We start from the raw sequence: 24,259 nt of genomic DNA, 5'->3' as shown, positions 1-24,259 counted from the left end.
GAAAACATAGAAATCCTTTGAAAACCTTCGAAAATGGAGTAAAAACACCTGTAAAAGATATTAAAATGATCCATAAAAACGGTCAAAATCCGGTGTTATCATCATTCAACACCGAAATCGAATTTTGTTGACTCTCAGTTTCAAAATTTTCATCGAATCTCATCAGTTTTCGCTACTTTGAATCAAAATCGAAAAAATCGTTCTCGATCTCAACAGTTTCAGCATCGAAGAACTTGGAAAAACAGTTCATCTCTCGATCCCAGTTTGTACGGTATTTTCCGAAACCTTATCTCTCGATATCAGTTTGTTTTTGAGCAATGATTATGAATCTATTGAAGTATAGAAGAGATTTGTGAAGAATCGTGAATGATTTGTGAAGGATTTGTGTAGAATGTTTATGAACCTGAAACTCTGTATCGTGGACTCTGTATCATGTCGATGAACGATTGCTTATGGTATTGATATTGAGTCGTGTGTTCTTTTGCTTTCTAGATGTAAGATTTGTCTTGTGTTAGCTGCACAAATCTTCAGTGTTATTCTTTTGCTTTCTAGATCTAATATTGAGTTCAGTGTAATTTTATTCAATAACATGCTAAGGTTTCATTTTAACATGATCTTCACTTTCATGTTTGATGTATGTACAATGCAAGGTTTGTATACAGACATTCATCTGCACAAATCTAAAACTTAGAGAATCTCAAATTTCAGAGACAGATAAGGTAAGCTTTCTTAAAGCAATCATTTCTTATTAGCCTCTTTTGAATGACTGTTTTTGTTTCTAAAGACACTTAGTTTGTTAACTAAAATGAACATATATACTAGACTTGAAAACACTTAGTTTGTTAACTAAAATATGCATCGGTTCTAGTCTCTTAAAATGTACAAGTGATTGTTTGGATTCTTAAAACATATTGGTTGAGAAATGGTTTACTTTTTTCGTAGAATTGGTTTTAAAATGGACAAGTCTTGGATGCATAAGCATCGTTTGTCTCAAGACTATTTGAGTGGAGTTAAAGATTTTCTGGATTTCGTCTTTGCTAACATTCAAACAGACATGATAAAGTTTCCTTGTCAGCGTTGTTGTCTTGTTAAATACAAGAATAGGGTCGAGGTTGAGGGTGATTTAATCTGTCATGGTTTTCTTTCTACTTATACAAATTGATATCTTCATGGTGAAGAATTAGATATCCCTGAGCAGAGCGTTAGATTAGAACACGATTCTGATTCTGATCAGAATCAAAACTCGATTATGAATCTACTTGGAGATGTTTTTCCAAGTATGAACAATAGTTTCACTGAATCTGCAAGTGTTCCCACAGAGAATCATTCAAAACAAAAGGAGGCATTTGATGATCTGTTCTCTGAATGTAATGAAGCTCTGTATGATGGGTGTCAATCGTTCAGCAAGCTGTCCTTCATGCTGAAGTTGTATCACATCAAGTGTTTGTCTAGGATAAGTGACAGAGGAATGTCTATGATAATTGACCTCTTAAAAGAAGCTTTTGGGCATGCAAAGCTGCCTGGATCATTTAATGATATGAAGAAGATTATTCGTAAGTTAGGCTTTACATATGAGACCATTCACGTCTGTCCTAATGACTGCATGCTGTATTGGGGAAATGATGCATCTAGAGACACATGTAAGGTTTGTGAAAGTTCAAGATGGAAGACATCAACAACATCAACGACAGCAGATGATATGGTGGATAAAAAGAAGAAGAAAAAGAAGCAACCAACTGCTAAAATCCTTAGATACTTTCCACTGAAACCACGCCTGCAGCGTTTCTTTATGTCATCCAAGAGTGCTGAGTATATGAGGTGGCATGATAGTTCTGAGAATAAAGATGGTAAATTAAGGCATCCTAGAGATGGAAAGGCTTGGAAAACCTTTAACCAGCAATTTCCAGAGTTTGCATCAGATCCACGTAATGTTAGGTTAAGATTAGCAACTGATGGTTTTAATCCCTTTGGTTCTATGAGTACAAACTATAGTGTATGGCCTGTCCTTTTAGTTCCTTATAACTTTCCACCTTGGATGTCTATGAAAGAAACATCAATGATTCTTTCAATGGTAATTCCAGGTAAACACATGCCGGGTAATGATATAGATATATACCTACAACCGCTTATCCAAGAACTAAAAGAGTTATGGTCTGATGGAGTGCCAACCTTTGATGCCTCTTTAAAAGAAATTTTTAATATGTGTGCTGTTTTGTTATGGACAATTAGTGATTTTCCAGGGCTTGGAAATCTTTCTGGGTGGAATATACATACAGGATTAGCCTGTCCTTCTTGCAATTATGATGCTACAAAGCTTCGTCTACATCATGGGAAGAAAAACTGTTTCATGGGACATCGTCGGTTTCTGCCTCAGAATCATAGTTTTCGAAAAGACAAGCACCATTTTGATGGTTTTATTGAAACAAGGGAGGCTCCTATTACACCATCAGGAACTGTTATTCCCCAGAAAATTCAAGATGTTGATGTTACTTTGGGGAAGAAGGTAGATAGTACTGGAAAGAAGAGGCATCGACAAGAGGCTGGAAAAAGTCAGTGGAGAAAGAGTAGTATATTCTTCGAGTTGCCTTATTGGAAACATCTTCTCTTGAGACACAATCTAGATTTGATGCACATAGAGAAGAATGCCTTTGATAATCTCATATTTACATTACTAGATGACAAAGGCAAGTCAAAAGACAATCTTAGTGCCAGAAAAGATTTGCAAGAACTTGGTATTCGTAAAGAGTTGTGGTCTGATGAGAATGGTAGATATCTTCCTGCATGTTTTACAATGACTACACATGAGAAAGATAGATTTCTTAATATCTTGAAGAGTGTAAAGGTCCCAAATGGTTATTCTTCAAATATTTCCTCCTGTGTTGATATAAATCAACGGAAAATAGTTGGCTTAAAGAGTCATGATTGCCACATCTTAATGGGTCAGTTGCTGTCTATAGCCATTCGTAATGTTTTACCCCGAGAAGTTTCGTTTGTCATAACAGAGTTATGTTACTTTTTTCGGGATATAAGTACAAAGGTACTTGATATTGAAGATGTGGATAAGCTGCAGGATCATATTGCACTTACTTTGTGCCATTTAGAAATGGTTTTTCCTCTATCTTTTTTCACCGTAATGGTCCATTTGACCATCCGTCTCACAGAAGAAGTGAAACTAGGAGGTCCAGTTCAATTTCGATGGATGTATCCAATTGAAAGGTATAAGTTTGGTTCTTAGTATTCATCTATAGATAGCTTAGTATTCATCTAAGTTTGGTTTTTTTCCTATATGATCTTTGGATGTTTTAAATCTTATGTTCGAAATAGAGCTCGACCTGAAGGTTCCATATGTGAGCAATATATTGCAGATGAATGTCTTACATTTTGCTCTAAATATCTTGATGGAGTGGAGACAAGATTCAATCGTATTGGGAGAGTGGATGATCACCCTATGGTGGAGCATGACTTAGGTTCTGAATCACAGATTCCTCTTATATTTCCTTCACTTGGGAGATCTGTTGGTGCTTCTATACTGGGCACACTCAGTCCCATTGAACGACAACAAGCACATAGATATATCCTAGTAAATAGCTCTTTTTTAGATGAATATCGCAGGTAAGATTTCTACTTTACTTTTATATTTTTGTACGGTTTTCTTTGTGTCTGATATAGACTTTCTTTTGGAATATGATAGGATATTTAAGAGTGAACTAAGAAGATCACAATTACGGCGTCAAAAAAGAGGAACTGTGATAGATATAGATCGACATGTGCATCTCCATTTTAGTCAATGGCTTAAGCAAAAAGTAGAAAATAATAGTCTTAATGGTATTTCTGCTGATATTCAGTGTCTTGCACAAGGTCCATCTGATAAGTTTTTAAAGTTCTCAGCTTATAATATCAATGGATTCAAGTTTAGAACTATAGGAAGGGATCAAGAACTAAGAACTCAGAATAGTGGAATTTTTGTCTCAGCCGAAACCATTAGCTATGCAAGTTCTCGTGATTTTAATCCTAGAGGTGGAGATGTTTCTTACTATGGGAAACTAACTGAAATTCTGGAATTGAACTACTATGATTCATTTAGAGTAGTGTTGTTCAAATGTAAATGGGTTGATACTTATGATGCTCGAGGATATAAGAAAGATGAGTTTGGTCACACTATGGTGAATTTTTCTCGTTTGATTCACTCCGGAAATGGTGAGGAAGATGAACCTTACGTGTTGGCTTCTCAGGCAAGACTGGTTTATTATGTGGAAGATCCACAAGAAAAAGGATGGAATGTTGTTGTACATGTCCAACCAAGAGACTTGTATGATATGGGTGATCCTACTATTTCAGATGGAATGCCTCCTGAAACTGTCTTTGAAGATCCTCCTCTTCAAAGTTCAATGAATATATCTGATAATGTCTCTAATATTAGATTAGTTAGGCAGTTAGAAGATATCGACAATTCTCAGGTTTCATGTAATTTAGATGATAATATGGAGGTATTTATCTGCTTTATATTTCCTGATGAGTTTAATTCTGAAATATGGCTTAAGAGTTTTTAATTACTATCTTTACAGGTTTAGGAGCTAGTTGAAGATATGGCTCTAGCTGAAGATATCGTAGTTCCACCTCCTCTTGGACCAGAACTAACTTTTGGAAGATGGAGAGTTCGTGTCATAGATTTGAACTTGACATTTATGTTTATTGACATTTATGTTTGGTCTAACATGTTATATTGAAACATAACATTTATGTTTTGTTTAGATGCTGATGAAAATATTACAGAGGAAGTGATTTCGGGAAAAAAATGTGGAGCATGCTGAATCGACGGGTTATGGTTGATTTCAATAGAAGAGGACGGCCTATTAAGGATTCTGGAGGTTTGTTTGGTTCGTGGTTAGGCTCACTAAGTAATGATCTTAATATACTACCTATAAATTACAGTGATTGGAGGAAAGTACCCAAATATAGGAAAGAGATGGCTTGGAAAGTGATTCAGGTACTTTAAATTGTTTTCTTTTTCCTTGTTTCACATTCGGTTAGTTGCATTGTGGTCAATATGCGTTGTTTAGATCTGTTGCATTGTGGTGAATATGCGTTGGTTTCATTGGTTTGTTCTTGCATAGATACGTGTCCTGCCTTTTGTGTTATTGGTCCTGTTTACTATTCTCTGGTTATCTTCATTTATCTGCTTTGTATAAACACAGAAAAAATTCTGGTTTGATGATCCAACAAGGAGGAAGAAGTATGCTTTATCTGCTTTAAGAGCTAGATGTAGGGACTTGAAGCACCGTCTTTGGAAGGACCATAGGCGAAATACTTTAGAAGAAGCATTTGAAGCACGACCAGGACTAATTCCAGAGGATCAATGGAAAGAATTTGTGGAAATGCAATTCACAGATAAGGCTAAGGTAAAACTTATATAACTCTGCACTTGCAAAGAATTTGTGGAAATACATTTAACTGCTAAGGCTAATTCTATAACTATGCATATAGAAAATGAGAGAGCGTAATATTAAAAGTCGAAGCAAACATAAGATACCACATGCACTTGGAAAAAAGAGTTTAGCAAGAAAGTCTGATGAGATGGTAACTTACAAACTTATGTTTGCATCACATACATTATGATTCACATTATGTTTATGGTTTTGTGTATCCTCTTATCTTAGATGCCAATATTCATTTCTTAGGAAATGGAGACAGGCGTAGAACCAAATAGAGGTGAACTTTTTATTGCATCACGTACAAGGTCAGATGGAAGTTTAGTTTGCAACGAAGCAACAATCTCTGTAGTAAGTTTTCTGTCTGATTCACTTCTTAAATGTTACCAAACTGTTAGTTGTTGATATTTTTAAAATGGTATTCATCAAATTTTGCAGGATCAACTGAAACAAGCGATGACTCAGAATATTCAAAGTGAAACAATTAATGAGCCTAAACCGAAAGATTCATTTGAATAAGTCTTTGGCCCTGAGCATCCGGGACGAGTTCGATATGTAGGGCGTGGCCCGACACCATCCAAGTATTTAGCGACTCCATCTAATTCTGAGATCTTAGAGGCCCGCATGAAAAGACTTGAAGACAAAGTAGATGTCGTAGCTGATGCTCTTGTACCTCTTGTTCGATCAAGAAATCATTCCCAAGTAAGATACAACTTTTATTGATTTAAAGTTATCATTTTCTGGAGGTAACAAAAAATGTATTTTTCACGGGTAATAGGTGAAGACACAAAGTTTAACATCAACATTCTTCAATCATCTAGCATCAATAGGAACCAGGATAGTGGCATTTCAAAGACTTGACTTTGAAAATGGTATGTCCGTGCATATCCTGTCTCTAAGTCTATCAAAATAGTGTTGGAATCTGTTTAGCTATGTTTTAGCTAGTTATGCTCCTGGAATTTGTCTAGTAGCTTACTTAGAAGACTAAGTTGTTCATGGGATTTGTCTAGTAGCTTACTTAGAATGCTAAGTTGTTCATGGAATTTGTCTAGTAGATTATGGCTGCATCTTGACTTCTATTGCAATTTTACAAGTTTTGCTTACATGTTCTGCTTTGCTTCTGCTATGTCTATATGTTTCAGTAAGTTTTTGTAACAACTAAATGTTTCATAAGACACAGACTTCTTACTTTTCAGTGACTGATTTGTTGGTTATCATGTTGTTCTTGATGCAGATTTACTTCTCAATAAGAAGAGCTGGTGTTTGTGGGCATTTCAGTCTCTGTTTAGACGAGCTATACTTGTACTTTGACATTTATACTTGTTCATTGACATTATAATTCGACAGTCATCAAAATATTGTAATTGACAATCTTCTATACAATTATGTTTTGACTCTTGCTTTGAATGAATGATTTTATTGGTTATATTATTTTGTTGTCCATTTTATAGTTTACAGGTATTTTTTTTAATTAAGAAATGCATCTCACGTCGGTTTGAGAAATGATAGGAACTTAATTAAAATCACTATTTTTACTGTCGTTAATATAAAAGAAAGTGACGTTAGTTTTTTGACGTTAAACATAACATCAATTTTGTAAGTGAGGCCGAATAAACTAACGTCACACTTTCAGACATCGTTAATAAAACTGACGCCATATTGTTAAAGTCGGCTCATAACCGACGTTAAGCTTTAATTAAAATGACGTTAAAAGCCGCATATTTTGTAGTGACTAAAGACAAATAACATAATAGAGTATTTCTTTTTGCTTCTTTTTAAATCTTGATTTGATTGTGGTTGTGGATTTATTTTTGCCACACAAAAGATGTTATCACCATAAGAAATTTATCTGCATCTATTTTCCTTCACACAACCATAAGCGAAAATCTCAAACAGATCATCATGCTTGTGCTTCCAAAAAACAACTTTCATTTTAGTGGTGATCTCTTTTGCTGTATAATGGAAAATTATATGATGCAATTTTCGAAATCCCAAAATACCTTCGATGTTGGCTATGAAGTAATCTAATTTGTTTACACCTTGAGACAAACCAAAATTCAGTAAAACAAACATAGAAAGAATAAAAAAAAAAGAGAGAAGAATGATTGAAAGTTTGAAACATAGTGTTGTTTTCATGTAGTTGGAAGCTCGAGTTTTCTTAATATGACTGTTCCTTTGGTATATGCATTAACAACTTCATTTTTTTTTGAAATCATTTAAAAACCAAACTCTTTATAAAAAAACAATTTAAGGAAAAAAATACGAAAAGCCTAGTCCCATAGCTTATTGGCAAAACGGCAAAATAAACTTGTTATTTTCTGTTTTTCTACACTACTTATATGGTAGCACGAAAACGTGTTTTGTTAATGCAGCATTCCACGTGTTAGTAATAAATTGATATAGAGATAACTGCCATATGGATATGACTTATAAGTCTACAGCTACAAGCCACTCTCAATAATTCACCATGCTTTGTTGCTGTAAAAAAACAAAACAAAAAAATTCATCATGATTTTAGCTTTCTCTACAAAAAGTGGTTTTTTATTTTGAGGTATGTTGATGCAAAAAGATCAGCAATCACAGATTTTTAAGATTAGTTTAGAGATCTAATTTGTCATTAAAGACAAAGGATCGAAAATTAGAAAAGACAAAAGTGACTTTCTATGGAATACCAAAAGTGTACGTATAGATGAAATATATTCAGTCGGAATAAAATAAAAAGAGTTAAATGAGTACAAAATTTCAGCTTGGAGTGCAATAAGAATAAAAAGTACAAGTATTTGAGTTTGGAGTTACAGGTACAAGTATTCTAGGTTGTTTGTGTTGGAGTTTATTTTCTCGTATTTCCCCTTTGTTCTTTTATACTCCGAAACTTCATTCCATATCTTCATTTAATCGGCTGGATTCGCCATTAATTGTGTTTACTCTTCATTTAAATTCTCTAACTCGTTGTCGTAATTTGAACTCACCGCTCAAAAAACAACTCATCAACTGAACCAATTGGACTAACATATTTTTGAAAAATTTATTCTTAAATCTATTTTAATTTTACCAGACCAAAACACATATTTCATAAATTTCTACTAAGATCCGACTAGACTCATCGATTTAACTTTTTTTATTTTATTTTAGAATTTTTTAAAATATAATTGATTTTTACTCTAATCATATTTTATTTTTAATCCAAAATAGAATGATAAGAAAAATAAACTCAATAAAGTAAACCTATTTATTACTCCATATTTGGAGTAATCATATTCATTGTTCTATTTTAGGGTAAAATATGAAGAGAGAATAAATAAAATTTTGCATTAAATTCTATTTTGGATTCTAATTTAGTACTGTTGTGAGGAAATAATTTTACAAACACCAATAAAATATACCAAAATGTTAGTAAAATTTAAAACTGTTTTCAATTTCATTTTTCGCAGAATTGATAATATTTATGGAAAATTGGTCCTGTCAATTTCATTATAAGAGCATGATTAACGTCTCAAGATGACAGGTAACAACATTTCATTTTACTAGTATTTAAATAATAGATAAGAGACCCATAATTGGTTTTAGCATTAATTATGGTCTCATTCTTCATAATTATTTTAAAAGTCCAAAAAGTAAGTTTAAACCTGCACCCATTCAGTATGGCTTTGAATAGAATAATAAATTTAATTAATGGAAAATTGGTTTTATAATGTTAATTGAATTAGAATTTGTCCCCTTAATATTTTCTATTTTTTTGTCATTTTTTGACATAGTTGCCCTTTTAAATCAGTTATGGCAGTTATAATTAAATATAAATTTGAAATTATATTTTAAAAATTTCGAAAATATCTAAAAAGGAATTAAAAATATTTTCGTATATCATTTATGGAAAAAAAGATTTTTATTATATTATTAAAATTCATTCTACGTTTGGTAAAATGCATGTTCAATGTTCTACGTCCACGTAGAATCCCATTTCTATAGTTCTTCACATATTCTACCAGCTTGTAGAAGTCGTTTTCTATAGGTCTTTATATATTCTACCGATTGATAGATTATAACTCTACTAGATAGACTATATTTTACATGTTAGTAGAATACATCTTCTACCTGTTAGACCAGGTTCTACGTTATTGTAGAACGGTTCTTCTACCAGTTAGACTTCATTCTACATTAACGTAGAATGCATCTTCTACCTGTTAGACTTCATTCTACATTAACGTAGAATGCATCTTCTACCTGTTAGACTGCATTCTACATTAACATAGAATACATCTTCTATCAAAATCTGAGAAAATCTAGGAAAATTAGTTAACATCCAGATTTTAAAAATTTCGAAAATCTTTTTTTTTTAATTTTCAACGTTTTTTTATCAGTTTTGACATTTTTTTTTCTTTTTTGGCTATCATCATTCTCTTCTTCTTCTTTCATATTGATCAAGCAGATTTTCGCTAAAATTACATATCTCTGCTTCAAACATGCTACATATCTACATATATGACTTGTGGTTCATGGAAATCAGGAACAGATAAAAAGTGGGTTTTTTTGGCTGATGCAGAAAAACGAGCTAGATTAGTTGCTGTTGAATCAAATACGACTCTCGCAGAGTTAGAAACAGAAGAGGAAGAAGAACAAATAAGTTTTAACTTACATGAAATTGTTTTTGCCGGTGACTTATTGGAGAAGATGGAGACACACGGGGAAGAAGATAGAATATCTGGGTTTCTCTTTTTTTTTACGCTTGGTAGAAAGTCTTTTCTACTTGTTTTTTTTATTTATTAATAAAAAAATTTTAAAAAGAAATTAATTTATTAATTTGTAATTAAAGGGTATAATTGGATTAAATTTAAATTAAACATTAAAGAGACAAATTTTATCTAGAAAATATTAAGGGGACAAATTCTAATTCAATTAGCATTATAAAACCAATTCTCCCTTTAATTAATCCTATTCAAAGGAAAAAACTCATTTTAGCTTCATATCCTAGTTTCAATCAAAAAAGAGAAAAATAAATGTTATTATTAGTACCATTTTCAATAGAAAGTTTTGATTAAAATAAAGGGAAAATTGGAAATATAGAACAAAAAATGGAGGTAATTGTCCCCTTAGTACTTTTTTAACTTTTGGCAATTTTGGACAAAAATAACCTTATTAAATACTTTTATTTTTTGAAATAAATATTTATATATACATTTAAATTTCGAAAATTCCAAAAAAGGAAAGAATATTATTCCAAAACATCGTTTAAAGAAATACACATATTTAAAATTTATTTATCTTCTACAATTCTAGTGTTTTATAGAATTTGTTTTCTAGTATTTGATATAAGATCCACCGAGTATAGAATACATATTCTACTATTTGTTTTGTTTTCTATAATATCATGTAGAATACGTTATCTAGAATTTGTGATATATTCTACATATTCTAGAAAATGTATTCTAGAATTTGTGATATATTCTACATATTCTAGAATATGTATTCTAGAAATCGTTATTTATTCTATGTGTTCTAAAATTAGACTTCTACTTATTTGTCTTCGTTCTATAGTAAATATAGAATTCGTATTCTACTAAACGGTTATTAAAATCTGAGAAAATCTAGGATCAGGTGTGAGCCAACAAAAATGAAATATTTGAAAATATTTCATTTTCTTTTTTTGTTTAACACGTTTTTTACATATTTTTGAAGATTTTTTTTTCTTTTTTTCTTCTCTTTGACTACATTTTCACGAGCTCCCACACTTTAATTAAAGTTTTCTATGTTTCTGTTCTGGTTATTCAATTATGATGCATATTTATGTCATATGTGGTATATAAAAATCGATTCTCAATAAGAATGATTCCCAATAAGAATTGGGTAACTGCTCATGCTGCATAAAAAATAGGGATAATTGGCAAAATACTCTGTTTTTTTTTTTTTTTTTTGGAAAACTACACTTCTTCTTGCATATTTGAAATTCTTGTTTAATCGTAATTTATATTAAAAACTAATTATTTTAATAGATAAAAAAATTCGAAATTATTTGTACTAAGATTATGTGTAGGATAAAGATATATTAATTATTTTATTTTGATTGCTTTCTTCATCTTCTCGATCTCTATTCCCCTCTCTCTTGCAGAATGCTATGTTTGAGAATTGAGCGAAGTTGTTTTCACAGAACTTCCTCCTTAGTTTTTTTTTTTAAAAATTTGTTAAAATCGGATACTTATTTTTTCGAGGATGTGCCATATATTTGTACTTTCATTTGAGGATTTGTCTCTATTTTCTCCTTTAGAAACAGAGTCAAAACTTGGAACAGATCTATGCTAGTTTTGTGGTTCCAGCTATATGCACCATTTTTCTTCAGAGGAAAAATATAAACAATTTCAGAATATAAGGAAGGATAATCATGAGAATCCCAAACTATAAATGGTGAAGGACTATTACTATTCTAACAAAATCAGCGTAAAAAACAAGAAACTCCAGTACTAAAAAACTAGATCCCAATAATATATCAGGTTAAATCGGTTCATGTTTAAAGAACGATGGATTGAAAATGACTTAACGGAAGAAACCTAGAAGGACACGTTGGAGATCACATCAATAACTTATACAGTGATAAGGGCAACCTCATTGGTGAACCCCATATGGGGTTTGTCATGAATATTTTATCAATAAAATTTGGTGAAATAAAAACGATGAATACCATCTATTTTCTGCCTCCATTGATGAACTTCTGCAAAAGTTTTTAGGGGAATTTTTTTTTTATGTTAAAATCGAAAATAATGATTAATATATTATGATATTGAATACATATATTCATAATTTGCATTACATTTTTAAATACATAAACAATAAAAATATTGAAAACATAAAATAGTTATATGGAATTTAGCCAAGTGTGTCTCAAATATGTTCAACTAAATCAGCTTTCAACTGATCATGTATCCGTTTGTCTTTTACTTTTTTTCGGTTGCCAATCAAATTAGTGAAATTAGTAGGCATAGTCGTAGAATACGACCTATCGACCTGTGATGTTGTGCTCCCTTCACCGCGCTCGAAAGTTGTTAAATCTATAAGTGATTGACTTCCTCGTTCATTCTCTACGATCATGTTGTGTAGGATGATACTAGTTCGCATAATTTTGCCAATTTTTACCTTATCCCAAAATAGAGCCGGGTTTTTCACAATTGCAAAACGAGCTTGTAGGACTCCGAAGGCACGTTCGACATCTTTTCTGACGGATTCTTGCGTTGTAGCGAAAAGTCTTGCTTTTTCACTTTGTGGGAGTGGAATAGATTGTATAAACGTTGCCCAATCGGGATATATACCGTCAGTGAGGTAGTATGCCAAATCGTACTGACGTCCGTTAACCCAGTACGTAACCTTTGGAGCTCGACCTTTAAAAATATCATCGAAAATAGGTGAACGATCAAGAACATTGATATCGTTTAAAGTACCTGAAGGTCCAAAAAAGGCATGCCAGAACCAAAGATCATAAGAAGCCACAGCTTCTAAGACGATTGTCGGCTTCCCTGAACCACGTGTATACTGTCCTCTCCAAGCCGTAGGGCAATTTTTCCACTCCCAATGCATGCAATCAATGCTTCCAATCATCCCCGGGAATCCACGGGATTCACCGACATCAAGAAGGCGTTGAAGATCGTCAGCCGTTGGTCTTCTCAGGTATTCATCTCCGAATACATTGATTACGCCCTCCACAAATTTTTCCAGGCATAAAAGTGTAGTACTTTCACCGAGCCTGAGGTACTCGTCAACCGCATCAGAAGCAGAACCGTATGCCATTATGCGAATTGCTGCTGTGCACTTTTGAAGTGCAGAAAGACCAAACCTTCCTGCAGCATCTCTTTTCTGTTTGAAATAAGAAACTTCTTTGGACAATCGATCCACAATGTGCATGAACAACGGCTTATTCATCCTGAACCGGCGTCGGAATACATGTGGTGGGTATGTACAATCTTCACTAAAGTAGTCGTTCCAGAGTTGTTGGTGACCCAATTCTCTTTCTCTTTCTATGTATGCTCTTTTCTTCTTTGGCTTTGGTGGTGCTTGAATCTCTGAAAGGGCGTCATACAAATGATCCATCGTTTGATCCATAAGATCATCAAACCTTTCATCAGACAAAGGGTCGTTTGATGATGATGCCACTTTTAATGAATAAGAGAAGATATGAATATATGAGAATGGAAGAAAAGATGGCACTTTAAAAGTTTTAGAAAGAAAGAGGAGAGTGGTGTTTAGAGAGCAGAAGTTTTGTTTTGAGTTTTACTTGTGAAATAATGAGAACATTGGGTTCTCTATTATACATGTCGAGTGAACAAGTACGAAAAGATATGGTTTAGAAAGCATCAAAACATATGGTCACAAATTTCTGAAACTTAAATGTGCGGAATACAAAAGAAAAACTTCTGGCCACAACAAAGATAACCCGTGACCTCAACAAAAGTACCACATAAAAAAGCATGTTCAAAAAGTTAGGGTCTAATTGAAACAAACAAAATAGAAAGGCCCCTTGTTACAGAAATAGGACCCAATTCTCGAAGAGAACAAATCCCGTGACCTCCAAGTTCAGATAGGATCCTTGATATACTCCAACAACCTGCCACAATAACAACAACACAATGATTACCGAGGTAAACCCAGTCAAACGTTATAGCAACACTTCATTATCAATATAACCAAAACTATATTACCTAAACGTTATAGGAACAATTCATTAATGAGTTTGGTTTTCAGTGCCACTTCTGCTTCCGTAAGTGGCTCGGGTTTAGAAAGTAAACCCTCAAGAATCCTCTTGTCCGACAGTTTGTCCCTCATCTCCATATCCTGCTTTCTGATCTCCCAGACACCGTGTATATCCACAACCAGTTTTGCTGCCTCCTGAACAGATGATGTCTGTTTTCCAGTTCTCTTACTTTGAGCTGCTTTCGCCGCCTTAACACCAATCGACCTAGACTCTGCATTATCATCTGCAACCGGGGAGTCCTCCATTTTCCTGCGTTTTGGCTTCTCACTATCTTTTGTTGATGTAGTCGAACACCATTTCTGGTCGTGCCTCAGTTCTCTCCAAGCGTGTTCCAGGACGAATTTGGCACCATAGTCATTATAGAAGATCTCGTGTGCGGCCTTCATCAGGTCATTCTCGCTTTGCCCGCTTGTTTGCTCCTTCCTCGCAGCCTCAAACGAACCGACAAACTTGCAAACCTGTTCATTCAGTCTCCCCCATCGTTGTTTGCACTGATTCCATGATCTAGCATCGGCTCCACCAAGTTTAAGGCTATTGTTATAATACAGTGCTATCCTCTTCCAAAACGCTCCAAATTTCTGCTCATTTGACACCACTGGGTCTTTGCTGGTATTCAACCAAGCAGAGATGAGGACAACATCCTCTTTTGGCGTCCACTGCCTCCTTTGCTTGCTGGGTTCACCATTTCCGCTTGGATCAACAGACTCTTGGCTGCTAAACGGAGGGAGGTCTGAGGATGCAAGGTCAATTGTTGCAGGAAAAGTATGAGGGTAGTCTACTTGGCTAGTTAGGAGATTCACGAAACCCTAAGAGCTGGTAAATGGATTAGGAGAATCCATTTACTGATTTCGAAATAATGCTTTTAGGGGTTAAGGGGGTTGTGAAAGTTTCGAACTGTTTTCGTATTTCTGAAGAGTTTTCAAATGAGGTTTGGGTGTTTGTGGATATTTCGTTAAGGGTTTACATTCCATTTATTGAAGTTGTTAACATGGGGTTTAAATGATTTATTGCTTTAAACTCCTAAACCTACCAACCATTGAATAGAAAGCCATACCGGTTTTAACTCCTAAACCTACCAAGCATTCATAACTTTTAGCATTTATGCTTAACAGTACCTAACAACTTAATGACACCATTGCATTCTAACTATGTAAACTAACTAAAGGTTAGGAGACTGACTAACCTTTTCGCGGATTCATTAAAAGCAAATCCCATCACTGACCTTCTGTCTTCGTGCATCTCAATATCCTTGCTTGTCTCCCCATTAAACCTCACCAACCAAACAATATAATTACGTTAAAGACATTTAAGGAATTAAAGACTTAAAGATTTTCAGAACTACAACCTATCCTTAAATTTTGAATTACCTTTCTGACAACTGTTTAAGTAGAACAGAGTAACCGCGTGTAATCCACCTGTCTTGGTCTCCACCACAACAATCAAAAAACACATATCCAAATAAACTAATCCAAGGAACAAAACCAGTTCTTACGCATATATTGCCACCAATACAAACAAGTTCTTACGCATCGGAGAATGCATCATAAAAAAACAACAAGTTCTAACTTAGCACAATAGTCTTAAGTACTGAAATTTAAACCTCCTAAACTAGAACATATAACTCCTAACCATAGCAGTTGCTGCAAATCATTTCTTCTACTTAAATAGATAAGAAATGGCAGTAAAAACAGCAAGTACACACAGCGTCAAAGCCCCATCACCTGCTTTTGCAATTTCCTCCTTCATCATCGCATTTTCCTCCTTCATCATGGCAATTTCGTCCAACAGCATCACGATTTCATCCTTAAGCAGTGCAACCTCATCCCTCAATTCTCTAATCTGTGGATCGAAGGCAACTAGTCTGTCAAGCGTAGCCAACCTCTCCTTTTGGTCTGCGACCTTTCCCTGCAGGATTCCAATCTCTTCGGTAACCCCCTCGTCCCACCATTTGCAGATGTGCTCTCCCCTCCCCTACGTAAATGGTGTGTTAGCGAACATTTAAAACCAATAAAGACATGAAAACATACACACAAGCTACAGAAGTCAAACCTCTTTAACCCAAACAGGGCACTTGTAGTACTTGCGGCCACCATTCCCTGAAGCTAAACCACTCGCAGTTTCAATCTTCATGAGACGTCCACAAAAACATTTCTCACGGATTCCTCAATCCGCATCCGCATAAGCCCATCCCAAATCCTCTTCTGGTGCTTCAGATGACGACTCTGAGTAGCTAATAGGCATTATCTGCAAATGTCAAAGCACCATCAAACTCCCTGTACTTGTAAACCATTCAACATATACATCAAACACCCTATAACCTATCAAGCTTTTCTTATAACTCGCAAATCATCAACAACCATGACAAGAGCAATACATATAACCAAGCTACATATACTTATAACTCGCAAACAAACAAACTCACAATCACACATATACATAACTTAGAAACTTTTGATTTGATGTTCTCGGCGCATCTAAACAACTTTGGAAACCAAATAAACCCATATAACAACCTAAACAACACCTCAACCACACGGTTGACACCAATCAAAGGAAAACCTCAAATCAACAAAATTTGATAAACCGCAAAACTTCAAAACGTAATCGCAAAATCTGAGAATAAGAGTTTTGGGGTTAGGATCGTCTAATACACAGCCCTAAACCGGCGGAATCACACACCCAGACAACCCCTCCCCTAATTTGAAACAAACTCAAATCCCAAAATTTTACCCCCAAATCGAAAACCCTAATTTTTATTTAGCTAAAAGCTTCAATTCAAAACGATAAACAACTAAAATTGTTCAGGAACGTACCTCGACTACGATTTGTACAGAGCACAACCCCAAAATTGTCTTCCACACTCACCGATTTTCGATAATTTGTTCGCAGGAAGAGAGGTTTTTTTCGGAGAAAACGAAGAAGGACGAGAAATGTTTTCTAGAAGTCTCGCGTGAAGAGAGAGAAGAGAGAAGGCTAAAAAAAAATAACCAATCCTTTGTTGCCACGTCACAGACGGACTCGCCCAAATTCGGTTCCAAAAACTCTTCGAGACGACCCGACTCGTCCGACTTTTTTAGTTTTTCATTTAAATTAAATATAAAAAACAACTCATGAACCTCTTAAGAGGCGCTGATGGAGATGCCCTAAGAGTCTTAAGACGTTCAGCAAGTTACCCGTGCTTCAGAAATTATCTGAAAAAAAGTCAATCTGCAAATGAAAGATTTGAAAAATTATCTAACACCCTCATTTATTAATATTAATTCATCATCGATTTCGATCAGTTCGAAATTCACATGTCTATGAGATTTTATAAACGATTCAAATTCCACTAACACTCTAATTAAATATCAACGAACTATTTTTAGTTTTATGTTTATTTTTAATTTAATTTTAGTTTAAATAACAATAGAATGTTAATTTTTACTAGGTTAATTTAGTCATTTTACTTATTTAAGTGTAGTTTTCAATTTTTTTTTTAAAAAGGTGTAGTTTTCAAAATATAATCTTCTTTAAATGTATTTTTTCAAATTTTCTCTAAAAATATCCAGATTTAATTTGAGATTTTCAAACCTTAATAACCAAAATCAGTTGAATAAATTGAAGAAGCAGACAACTGGATACATACTTGAACGAAAACTTCTTAGAATTACTGGTCATTCAGAAATACAAGGAAGAAGCTTTGATTTGCATGAGAAGAAAACGATGACAGAGAAAACGATGAGAAGAAGAAAGTGTCAGACTCTTTTTTTTTTAAAGTTATTTTTGAATTTTTTTTTACTTTAGAAAGTTGTTTTTTTTTTTAATTTAATATCTTAATTAATAATAGTTAAAACATTATTTGAATATCAAATAATTCGTTTTTAAGGGGTAAAAGAGGATTATAATTAGCATAAGTATTAAAAAGACAATTTTTTTTAAAAAAAGTACTAAGGAAAGAAGTACCTTCATTTTTTGTTCTATATTTCTAATTTTCTCTAAAATAAATGCCTCAATCTTTTATTTTAGATTGAAACAGAGACCAAATGATATATCTTTTATTTTAGATTGAAACAGAGACCAAATGATATCCCTCTCACATGATGATCTCACAACAACATTAAACATTTGACGTTGATTTCAATGTGGTCCAACTTTCACCACTATAAATAGTCACTCTTCCCTATTTTTTTCCCAATGCAGACTTTCTAAACCGAAAATCTCTAACTGCCGAGTCTCCATCTCGCCGGCCGATCATCCAACCACCGTCAATGGATGTCCGTCGTCGAAGATCTCCGGCCAAACTTCCCTCTCAAAACAATGACGTAGCCTCCTCCAATGTCGAAGTCACTTCTCGAAAAGCCTCCGACGCGCTTCCTCTCCCGTTATACCTAACCAACACCGTTTTCCTCGCGCTCTTCTTCGCCACCGTCTATTTCCTTCTCAGCCGATGGCGCGAGAAGATCCGTAACTCCACGCCTCTCCACGTCGTTGACCTATCGGAGATCTCCGCACTCTTTGGCTTCGTCGCGTCGTGCATTTACCTCCTCGGATTCTTCGGCGTCGATTTCGTTCAATCCGTCTTCTTCCGTTCTTCTTCCGAAGATGATGTTTACGAGATCGACGATCACCTCGTTCTCAACGAAGATTTGAGGAAGAAGATCCCGATCCCGCCGTGCGGCCAATCCCTAGATTGTTCTTCTCTCCCGATGAAACCTAATTCCATCGATCCTCCTCGCGAATCGGATCTGTCTTCCGAGGAAGACGAAGAAATCGTCAAATCGGTTATCGAAGGAACTATCCCGTCTTATTCACTGGAGACGAAGCTCGGAGACTGCAAGCGAGCCGCGGCGATTAGACGAGAAGCGGTGCAGAGGATAACAGGTAAATCCCTAGCGGGTCTTCCATTGGAAGGTTTCGATTACAATTCGATTTTGGGGCAATGCTGCGAAATGCCGGTGGGGTATGTTCAGATTCCGGTGGGAATCGCCGGACCTCTGTTGCTCGACGGGGTAGAGTATTCGGTTCCAATGGCGACGACGGAGGGTTGTTTGGTTGCTAGCACTAATAGAGGCTGCAAGGCTATTCACATGTCCGGTGGTGCTTTCAGTGTTCTCGTCAACGACGCCATGTCCAGAGCTCCGGTCGTAAGGTTCCCTTCGGCGAGAAGAGCTGCTCTTGCCATGTTTTATCTACAAGATCCTGCAAATTTCGAGAGATTGTCCCTCATTTTCAACAAGTGAGTTTCAAACATTAGCTAAGATGATGACTTTTGACATTGTTTTGCCCTGACATTGTATGTTTATGTAGATCGAGTAGATTTGCTAGGCTTCAGAGTATCACATGCAGGATTGCTGGAAAGAATCTGTATCCGAGGTTTTCGTGTAGTACCGGTGATGCTATGGGGATGAACATGGTCTCCAAAGGAGTTCAGAATGTATTGGATTTCATCAAGACTGAGTTCTCTGACATGGATGTTATTGGCATCTCCGGTTTGTATTCTCTTCTTTGTCTCAGTTTCTGAGATAAAGCCAGCTCTTTTTGAATATTTGGTGTTTTCAGGGAATTGCTGTTCGGACAAGAAAGCTGCGGCTATAAACTGGATAGAAGGACGTGGAAAGCATGTTGTTTGTGAAGCAACTATTAAGGGCGAGATTGTGAAGAACGTGTTGAAGACAAGCGTAGAGGCTCTTGTAGAGCTTAACGTGCTCAAGAACCTCACTGGTTCAGCTATGGCTGGTTCTCTTGGTGGTTTCAATGCTCACGCCAGCAATATAGTAAGCGCTGTGTTCATCGCCACTGGCCAAGACCCTGCTCAAAACGTGGAGAGCTCACACTGTATCACCATGATTGTAGCTGAAGGCGACGACCTTCACATCTCTGTCTCAATGCCTTGCATTGAGGTAATAAATGCATTGCATGTTCTATCCTGGAAAACATAGTCATTTAGTTTCTTAAATGTTGTGTAATGATGTGGATACAGGTTGGAACTGTTGGAGGTGGGACACAGCTTGCGTCACAATCAGCTTGTTTGAATCTGCTCGGTGTAAAAGGATCGAGCAACACCGAGGAAGCTGGCTCGAACGCAAGGCAATTGGCGAGAGTTGTGGCTGGTACGGTTCTTGCGGGAGAGCTTTCGCTAATGTCTGCAATTGCAGCTGGACAGCTTGTCAAGAGCCACATGAAGTACAACAGATCAAGCAGAGACATTGGCCCTTCGTCTCAGGTCAACAACAGATGATGATGGAGCACGAGACAGATAATAAAACCCAAAATTAGATTTGATGTAATTTTTTAACCTCATTCGATTTCTTCTTCATCGATCTTTTTTTCTATCTGTGTGTACTCCCAAGTTCTCCAAATTATCTTTATTTATTATGTAAAGTCAATTTTGTCCTTCCATCTTTATGGCTTATTATAGCATTCATAATCTTTGATTACTAAAAATATTTGAAACCCCTCTTTAGTTATAGTAAACTACCGTTTACAAATCAAACGAGTTTTAATCCACTTCGTCTCATTAAAAGTCTCATTGTCTCTCAGCCATCCGATTCTTCTCTCCCCATTCTCGTCAAACCTCACCAGAATCTCCGGGACTGTCGAAGCGACCAGATCCCTAAACCCTAAATCTGACCGGTAAGTCTCTTCACCTCTCTTATTGTTAAGACCCTTAAAAATCCATACGATTGTCTCATCTGGAATGTTTTTTTTGGATGAATGTATTTTGAAAGATGGGAAGTGAAGAAGCCAAGGATCCATGGAAAGGAGAAGAGTGGGGGAGTGAGAATCAGAAGAAGAATAAGCCAAGCGCGGGGGCTAAAATGGCGACTAGAGCGAGAAAACAAATTCCGAGGGGACTTGAGGAGAAATATGAAGCTTACTTCCTTCCTAGGAAGCCATGGCCTTCTGCTCTTGCCTTCTATGGAAGTTTTATCCTTGGTGGGATTGGTGCTGGTATGCTTCTAGAGGCTTGGATCAACAAGAAAGTCAAAGGTTAAAGCTTTATTTTTTTTTTTTTTTCATTTCTCATTGCTTGAGTTTTCTAGTTATTAGCCACTTGATGCTTGATTGAATGAAACCAGAGGCATTTTCCTGATTCATTCTTTGATTTCCAAAGGAGGTGAACATGTTTTGAGTAGCAATGGAATAAGCGATGAGCTCCTCTGGTTCCAATGTTCATACTTGCTTGATCATTGTTTGAGTTTTATAGTTGTTAGCCACTTGATGCTTGATTGAGAATCATAAATCATGGATATAGATTATAGAGTGAAGTAATTAGAGTTTATTTTCTGATTCTTTGTTTGATTTCTGGAGGAAATGAACATAATTTGAGTAGCAATGAGATAAACGATGATCCCTTAGGGTCCAATGATCCTGTATAATACTTCCTTCTGGCTTCTGGTCATGTTGGCTATTAGTGTAACCAGGATAAGCCTCTGGGTTTCAAGATGTGATATTATATCATGATTGTGATAATGCTGATATCATCATTGTGGTAGTGTTTCTATTGGTGTGAGATTTGAGCCATGATTTATGTTACATCAAGTTGATCATTGTGATGTACATGACAGAGTTAGTTTGTGTGTGATGCAGAGGATGGAGGAGTGATATGGGAGTTTGACAAGTGAAGCTATAGATATGGAAACTAGTGCAGTTGGGGAAGATGGAGTCGAGTGAAGCTACCAATTCCACTACAAGTAGACCAGTAATAGAATCACTCTTCGAAACTTAGATTCGTCAATGTAAAAATGGAAAATACGTCCAAAAGAACCGAAAAAATCCAAGCTATAGAAGAGTTATTCGATCAATGTGACATTTAACAAATTTTCTATGTTTTATAAATCTTATTTAAAGTTTTAACGTTAGCGACATTTAGTTTCCTAGCCCAAGTTTCATTCCCCAGTTTCAGTCTGAAGCAATGAGTAACATGAAGTTGAGTAATCGAAAACACAAAGCTTACAAGAACACAATTAATTTGCATATACAAACGCCTAACACCTATGATCACAAATCAATTTTCATTCATATGAATTCGACAAGCTGACACAAATGCAAAGAACAAGTGAGAAGAATCTTCGTCTTCTTCTTAGTTCTAACAACCATCTTGTCTAAAGTAGTACGCTGTTATTGCCTTCAGCTTCCCATTTAAGTAGTTTTTTTCTACCTCAAGTGACCATGGAGGAGACGTTGATAAGGCTAGCTCTGCCAACTGGTTGATATCAACATTTCTTGGAAGAAACATAATGATTGTTGACGCGATGTTCATAGCCGCCTTAAATAGAGTGTCTCCGTCACGAGGTCTCAACATCGTCTTCAAGTCATACACACTCGCTTTAACATAATCAGGGCCTCCCCAGGGAGGCGATAAGAATACAGTGCCTGCCTTTAAGTTATGCGCCAAATCGAAGAAGTCTCCTTTCACAAAGTCGATTTTATCAGCAACACCATATATGGCAGCATTATGCTTTGCCAAATCAAGTTTCTTTGGATCAAGATCAATTGCAATCACGTAGTGGCTCCTTGATGCGAACTGGATAGCATTTCCACCAACTCCGGTAAAACAGTCGATGACCACTCCTTCGTTACAGCGTGTGGCATGATGCTTAGCTATGAGTTCAGGAGTGACGGAAAACCATCCTTCCTCATCCATTTTGATGCCTTCGTCAAATCTGGAGAAAAGGAGATATCTTTGGCACCAATACTTGCCAAGGATATCGGAATATTCTTCAAGAACACGTTCCCTTCGAGCCCCTGTGTTCAAACTGGAGAATATCTTTCTGGCTCGCGTTCTTCTTGTCTTCTTCTTAGCCTTCCTAATGGAAGTGACAACATATGCACCTTCTTCTTCAGGAGGAGTGATATCCAGAGATTGGTTTCCAATGGAAGTTTCTTGGTATCTATCAATCAAACTGCTAACTTCCTCTAGGGCTCCTGTTTCATATTGACTTTGGCAAACTCTACCAAGATCACTGGCAGGTTCAGTTCCGAGCAAGTCATCATGTGGCTTCTCGGTTGTCTCTGTAGCCGATTCATTCAAGTTATGTGTGTTGTAACTATTAGCAGCTAGATGCTCCATCCCAATTGGCGGATTCCATGTAGACTCTTGTGTCTTGATGTTGTAAAAATAACTTCTTCCATAGAAAGAATCCCAGTAGACTTTCCATTCATCAGAGTCATCATTGTTATTACCGACTTTGCACCTCTGAGAATCTGATGTCTCTGATGTCAACATAGAATCTCTACCTCCAAATTCATGATTCTCTTCTTCGACTGCACTTTCTTGAACACAATCGTTTCCCACACAAGTCCTGTCAATCTCCTCACTAACGATAACATAATCTGAAGAGTAATCAGACACCAAATTCAGAGGGGATGCAACATCATAGTCTTCTTCATTGAGCAGCGTATTAAACTTGATTCCTTTCTTTTGGTGGCCTCGAGTTCTGGTCTTCCACTCCTTATTTGTTTGGAAAGAAACCGGAAGACCCAAAGCCTTCATCTCCTTTATCAAACCCATATCCTCAGACCTATGGTCTTTAAAAAAAATCAAAGATTCAATCATCAATCCTTGAAATATTGAAGAGAATAGCTCCACTAAGAACAATAAACATCTTTTAACACATAAAAAAAACTAAAAAGTAAGACATACTTGCGATTCCAGAAAGTTTATTTGAAGTATCATCAATACTCTTGTTTGGAAATACCTGCGATTCCAACAAGAACAAGAATTAAAAACTGAAACTTGAATCCAAAGCAAGCATGGAAAAACACAGGAAGGTCACTCACATCGCTGTGTTCATAGAAGAGAGGAACCAAATGAGTATCTGTCGAGCCATCGTCCCATAGATGAATTTGAGTAAGCTTGAAGAGAGAGCCCAGAGCTTCGATTGCTTCACCTTCTTCTTCGCTTCGGACCCTTCCCATTCTCTAGGGTTATCGAATATGCAACTCTGGAGATCGGAGAAATCGTCGCTTGAGCTCTACTTCGAGGAGAGCAAAAGCCTCCGATGCATCATTTTGTAAAATTAAAATTGTGAGCCCAACCCGACCCGACCTGACCGGACCTGACCCGACACGACCCGGCCCAAACCAGGACCAAGATCCATTTTAACGATTATATTAC

At 35.9% G+C, this 24,259-nt stretch overlaps 5 protein-coding genes across 15 annotated transcripts; 3 read left to right on the top strand and 2 right to left on the bottom strand.

The window, feature by feature from the left end:
* The first annotated feature begins 122 nt into the window (after positions 1-122).
* On the top strand, positions 123-6,824 carry LOC112089662. 11 transcript variants are annotated; one of them, XM_024160404.1, is made up of 11 exons: positions 123-271; positions 663-719; positions 3,366-3,612; positions 3,692-4,487; positions 4,572-4,987; positions 5,196-5,399; positions 5,485-5,577; positions 5,679-5,780; positions 5,868-6,131; positions 6,208-6,301; positions 6,664-6,824. In XM_024160404.1, exons 3-5 carry the CDS (start codon positions 3,449-3,451, stop codon positions 4,725-4,727), a joined length of 1,116 nt encoding a protein of 371 aa, XP_024016172.1. In that variant the 5' UTR covers positions 123-271; positions 663-719; positions 3,366-3,448; the 3' UTR covers positions 4,728-4,987; positions 5,196-5,399; positions 5,485-5,577; positions 5,679-5,780; positions 5,868-6,131; positions 6,208-6,301; positions 6,664-6,824. The 11 variants fall into 11 exon arrangements, 10 of the variants coding, with proteins under 10 accessions (XP_024016172.1, XP_024016171.1, XP_024016174.1 ...); XM_024160403.1 differs by having other exon boundaries at positions 136-271; positions 651-719; XM_024160406.1 differs by having other exon boundaries at positions 136-271; positions 651-719; positions 4,566-4,987.
* Positions 6,825-12,299: 5,475 nt separating this feature from the next.
* LOC112089666 lies at positions 12,300-13,499 on the bottom strand. The gene has a single exon (XM_024160413.1). The coding sequence runs from the start codon at positions 13,497-13,499 to the stop codon at positions 12,300-12,302; it is 1,200 nt and encodes a 399-aa protein (XP_024016181.1).
* Positions 13,500-18,343: 4,844 nt separating this feature from the next.
* On the top strand, positions 18,344-20,538 carry LOC18026328 (3-hydroxy-3-methylglutaryl-coenzyme A reductase 2). The gene is made up of 4 exons (XM_006409258.2): positions 18,344-19,375; positions 19,447-19,628; positions 19,699-20,039; positions 20,120-20,538. Exons 1-4 carry the CDS (start codon positions 18,408-18,410, stop codon positions 20,375-20,377), a joined length of 1,749 nt encoding a protein of 582 aa, XP_006409321.1. The 5' UTR covers positions 18,344-18,407; the 3' UTR covers positions 20,378-20,538.
* A 98-nt stretch (positions 20,539-20,636) lies between these two features.
* LOC18026327 lies at positions 20,637-22,009 on the top strand. The gene is made up of 3 exons (XM_006409257.2): positions 20,637-20,772; positions 20,868-21,129; positions 21,730-22,009. Exons 2-3 carry the CDS (start codon positions 20,868-20,870, stop codon positions 21,762-21,764), a joined length of 297 nt encoding a protein of 98 aa, XP_006409320.1. The 5' UTR covers positions 20,637-20,772; the 3' UTR covers positions 21,765-22,009.
* On the bottom strand, positions 21,998-24,115 carry LOC18026326 (trimethylguanosine synthase). The gene is made up of 3 exons (XM_006409256.2): positions 23,923-24,115; positions 23,786-23,840; positions 21,998-23,670 (listed from the first exon to the last, which is right to left on the bottom strand). Exons 1-3 carry the CDS (start codon positions 24,058-24,060, stop codon positions 22,229-22,231), a joined length of 1,635 nt encoding a protein of 544 aa, XP_006409319.1. The 5' UTR covers positions 24,061-24,115; the 3' UTR covers positions 21,998-22,228.
* Between the last annotated feature and the right edge of the window lie 144 nt (positions 24,116-24,259).

This window comes from Eutrema salsugineum, unplaced genomic scaffold (assembly GCF_000478725.1).
Source record: "Eutrema salsugineum unplaced genomic scaffold, Eutsalg1_0 scaffold_11, whole genome shotgun sequence".
Classification (NCBI taxonomy): domain Eukaryota; kingdom Viridiplantae; phylum Streptophyta; class Magnoliopsida; order Brassicales; family Brassicaceae; genus Eutrema; species Eutrema salsugineum.
The sequence above is the reverse complement of the archived record's forward strand: the minus strand, read 5'-3'. Positions and strand labels throughout refer to the sequence as shown.

Bases quoted from the DNA above. Each gene is read 5' to 3' on its own strand.
- LOC112089662 (XM_024160400.1), top strand. From the start codon at position 1,250: ATGAATCTACTTGGAGATGTTTTTCCAAGTATGAACAATAGTTTCACT.
- LOC18026327 (XM_006409257.2), top strand. From the start codon at position 20,868: ATGGGAAGTGAAGAAGCCAAGGATCCATGGAAAGGAGAAGAGTGGGGG. The intron at 21,130-21,729 runs GTTAAAGCTTTA...TGTGTGATGCAG, and splicing joins GATCAACAAGAAAGTCAAAG to AGGATGGAGGAGTGATATGG.
- LOC18026328 (XM_006409258.2), top strand. From the start codon at position 18,408: ATGGATGTCCGTCGTCGAAGATCTCCGGCCAAACTTCCCTCTCAAAAC. The intron at 19,376-19,446 runs GTGAGTTTCAAA...ATGTTTATGTAG, and splicing joins TTGTCCCTCATTTTCAACAA to ATCGAGTAGATTTGCTAGGC. The intron at 19,629-19,698 runs GTTTGTATTCTC...TGGTGTTTTCAG, and splicing joins GGATGTTATTGGCATCTCCG to GGAATTGCTGTTCGGACAAG.
- LOC18026326 (XM_006409256.2), bottom strand. From the start codon at position 24,060: ATGGGAAGGGTCCGAAGCGAAGAAGAAGGTGAAGCAATCGAAGCTCTG. The intron at 23,841-23,922 runs GTGAGTGACCTT...TTGGAATCGCAG, and splicing joins TCTTCTATGAACACAGCGAT to GTATTTCCAAACAAGAGTAT. The intron at 23,671-23,785 runs GTATGTCTTACT...TTTTTTTTAAAG, and splicing joins TAAACTTTCTGGAATCGCAA to ACCATAGGTCTGAGGATATG.
- LOC112089666 (XM_024160413.1), bottom strand. From the start codon at position 13,499: ATGGATCATTTGTATGACGCCCTTTCAGAGATTCAAGCACCACCAAAG.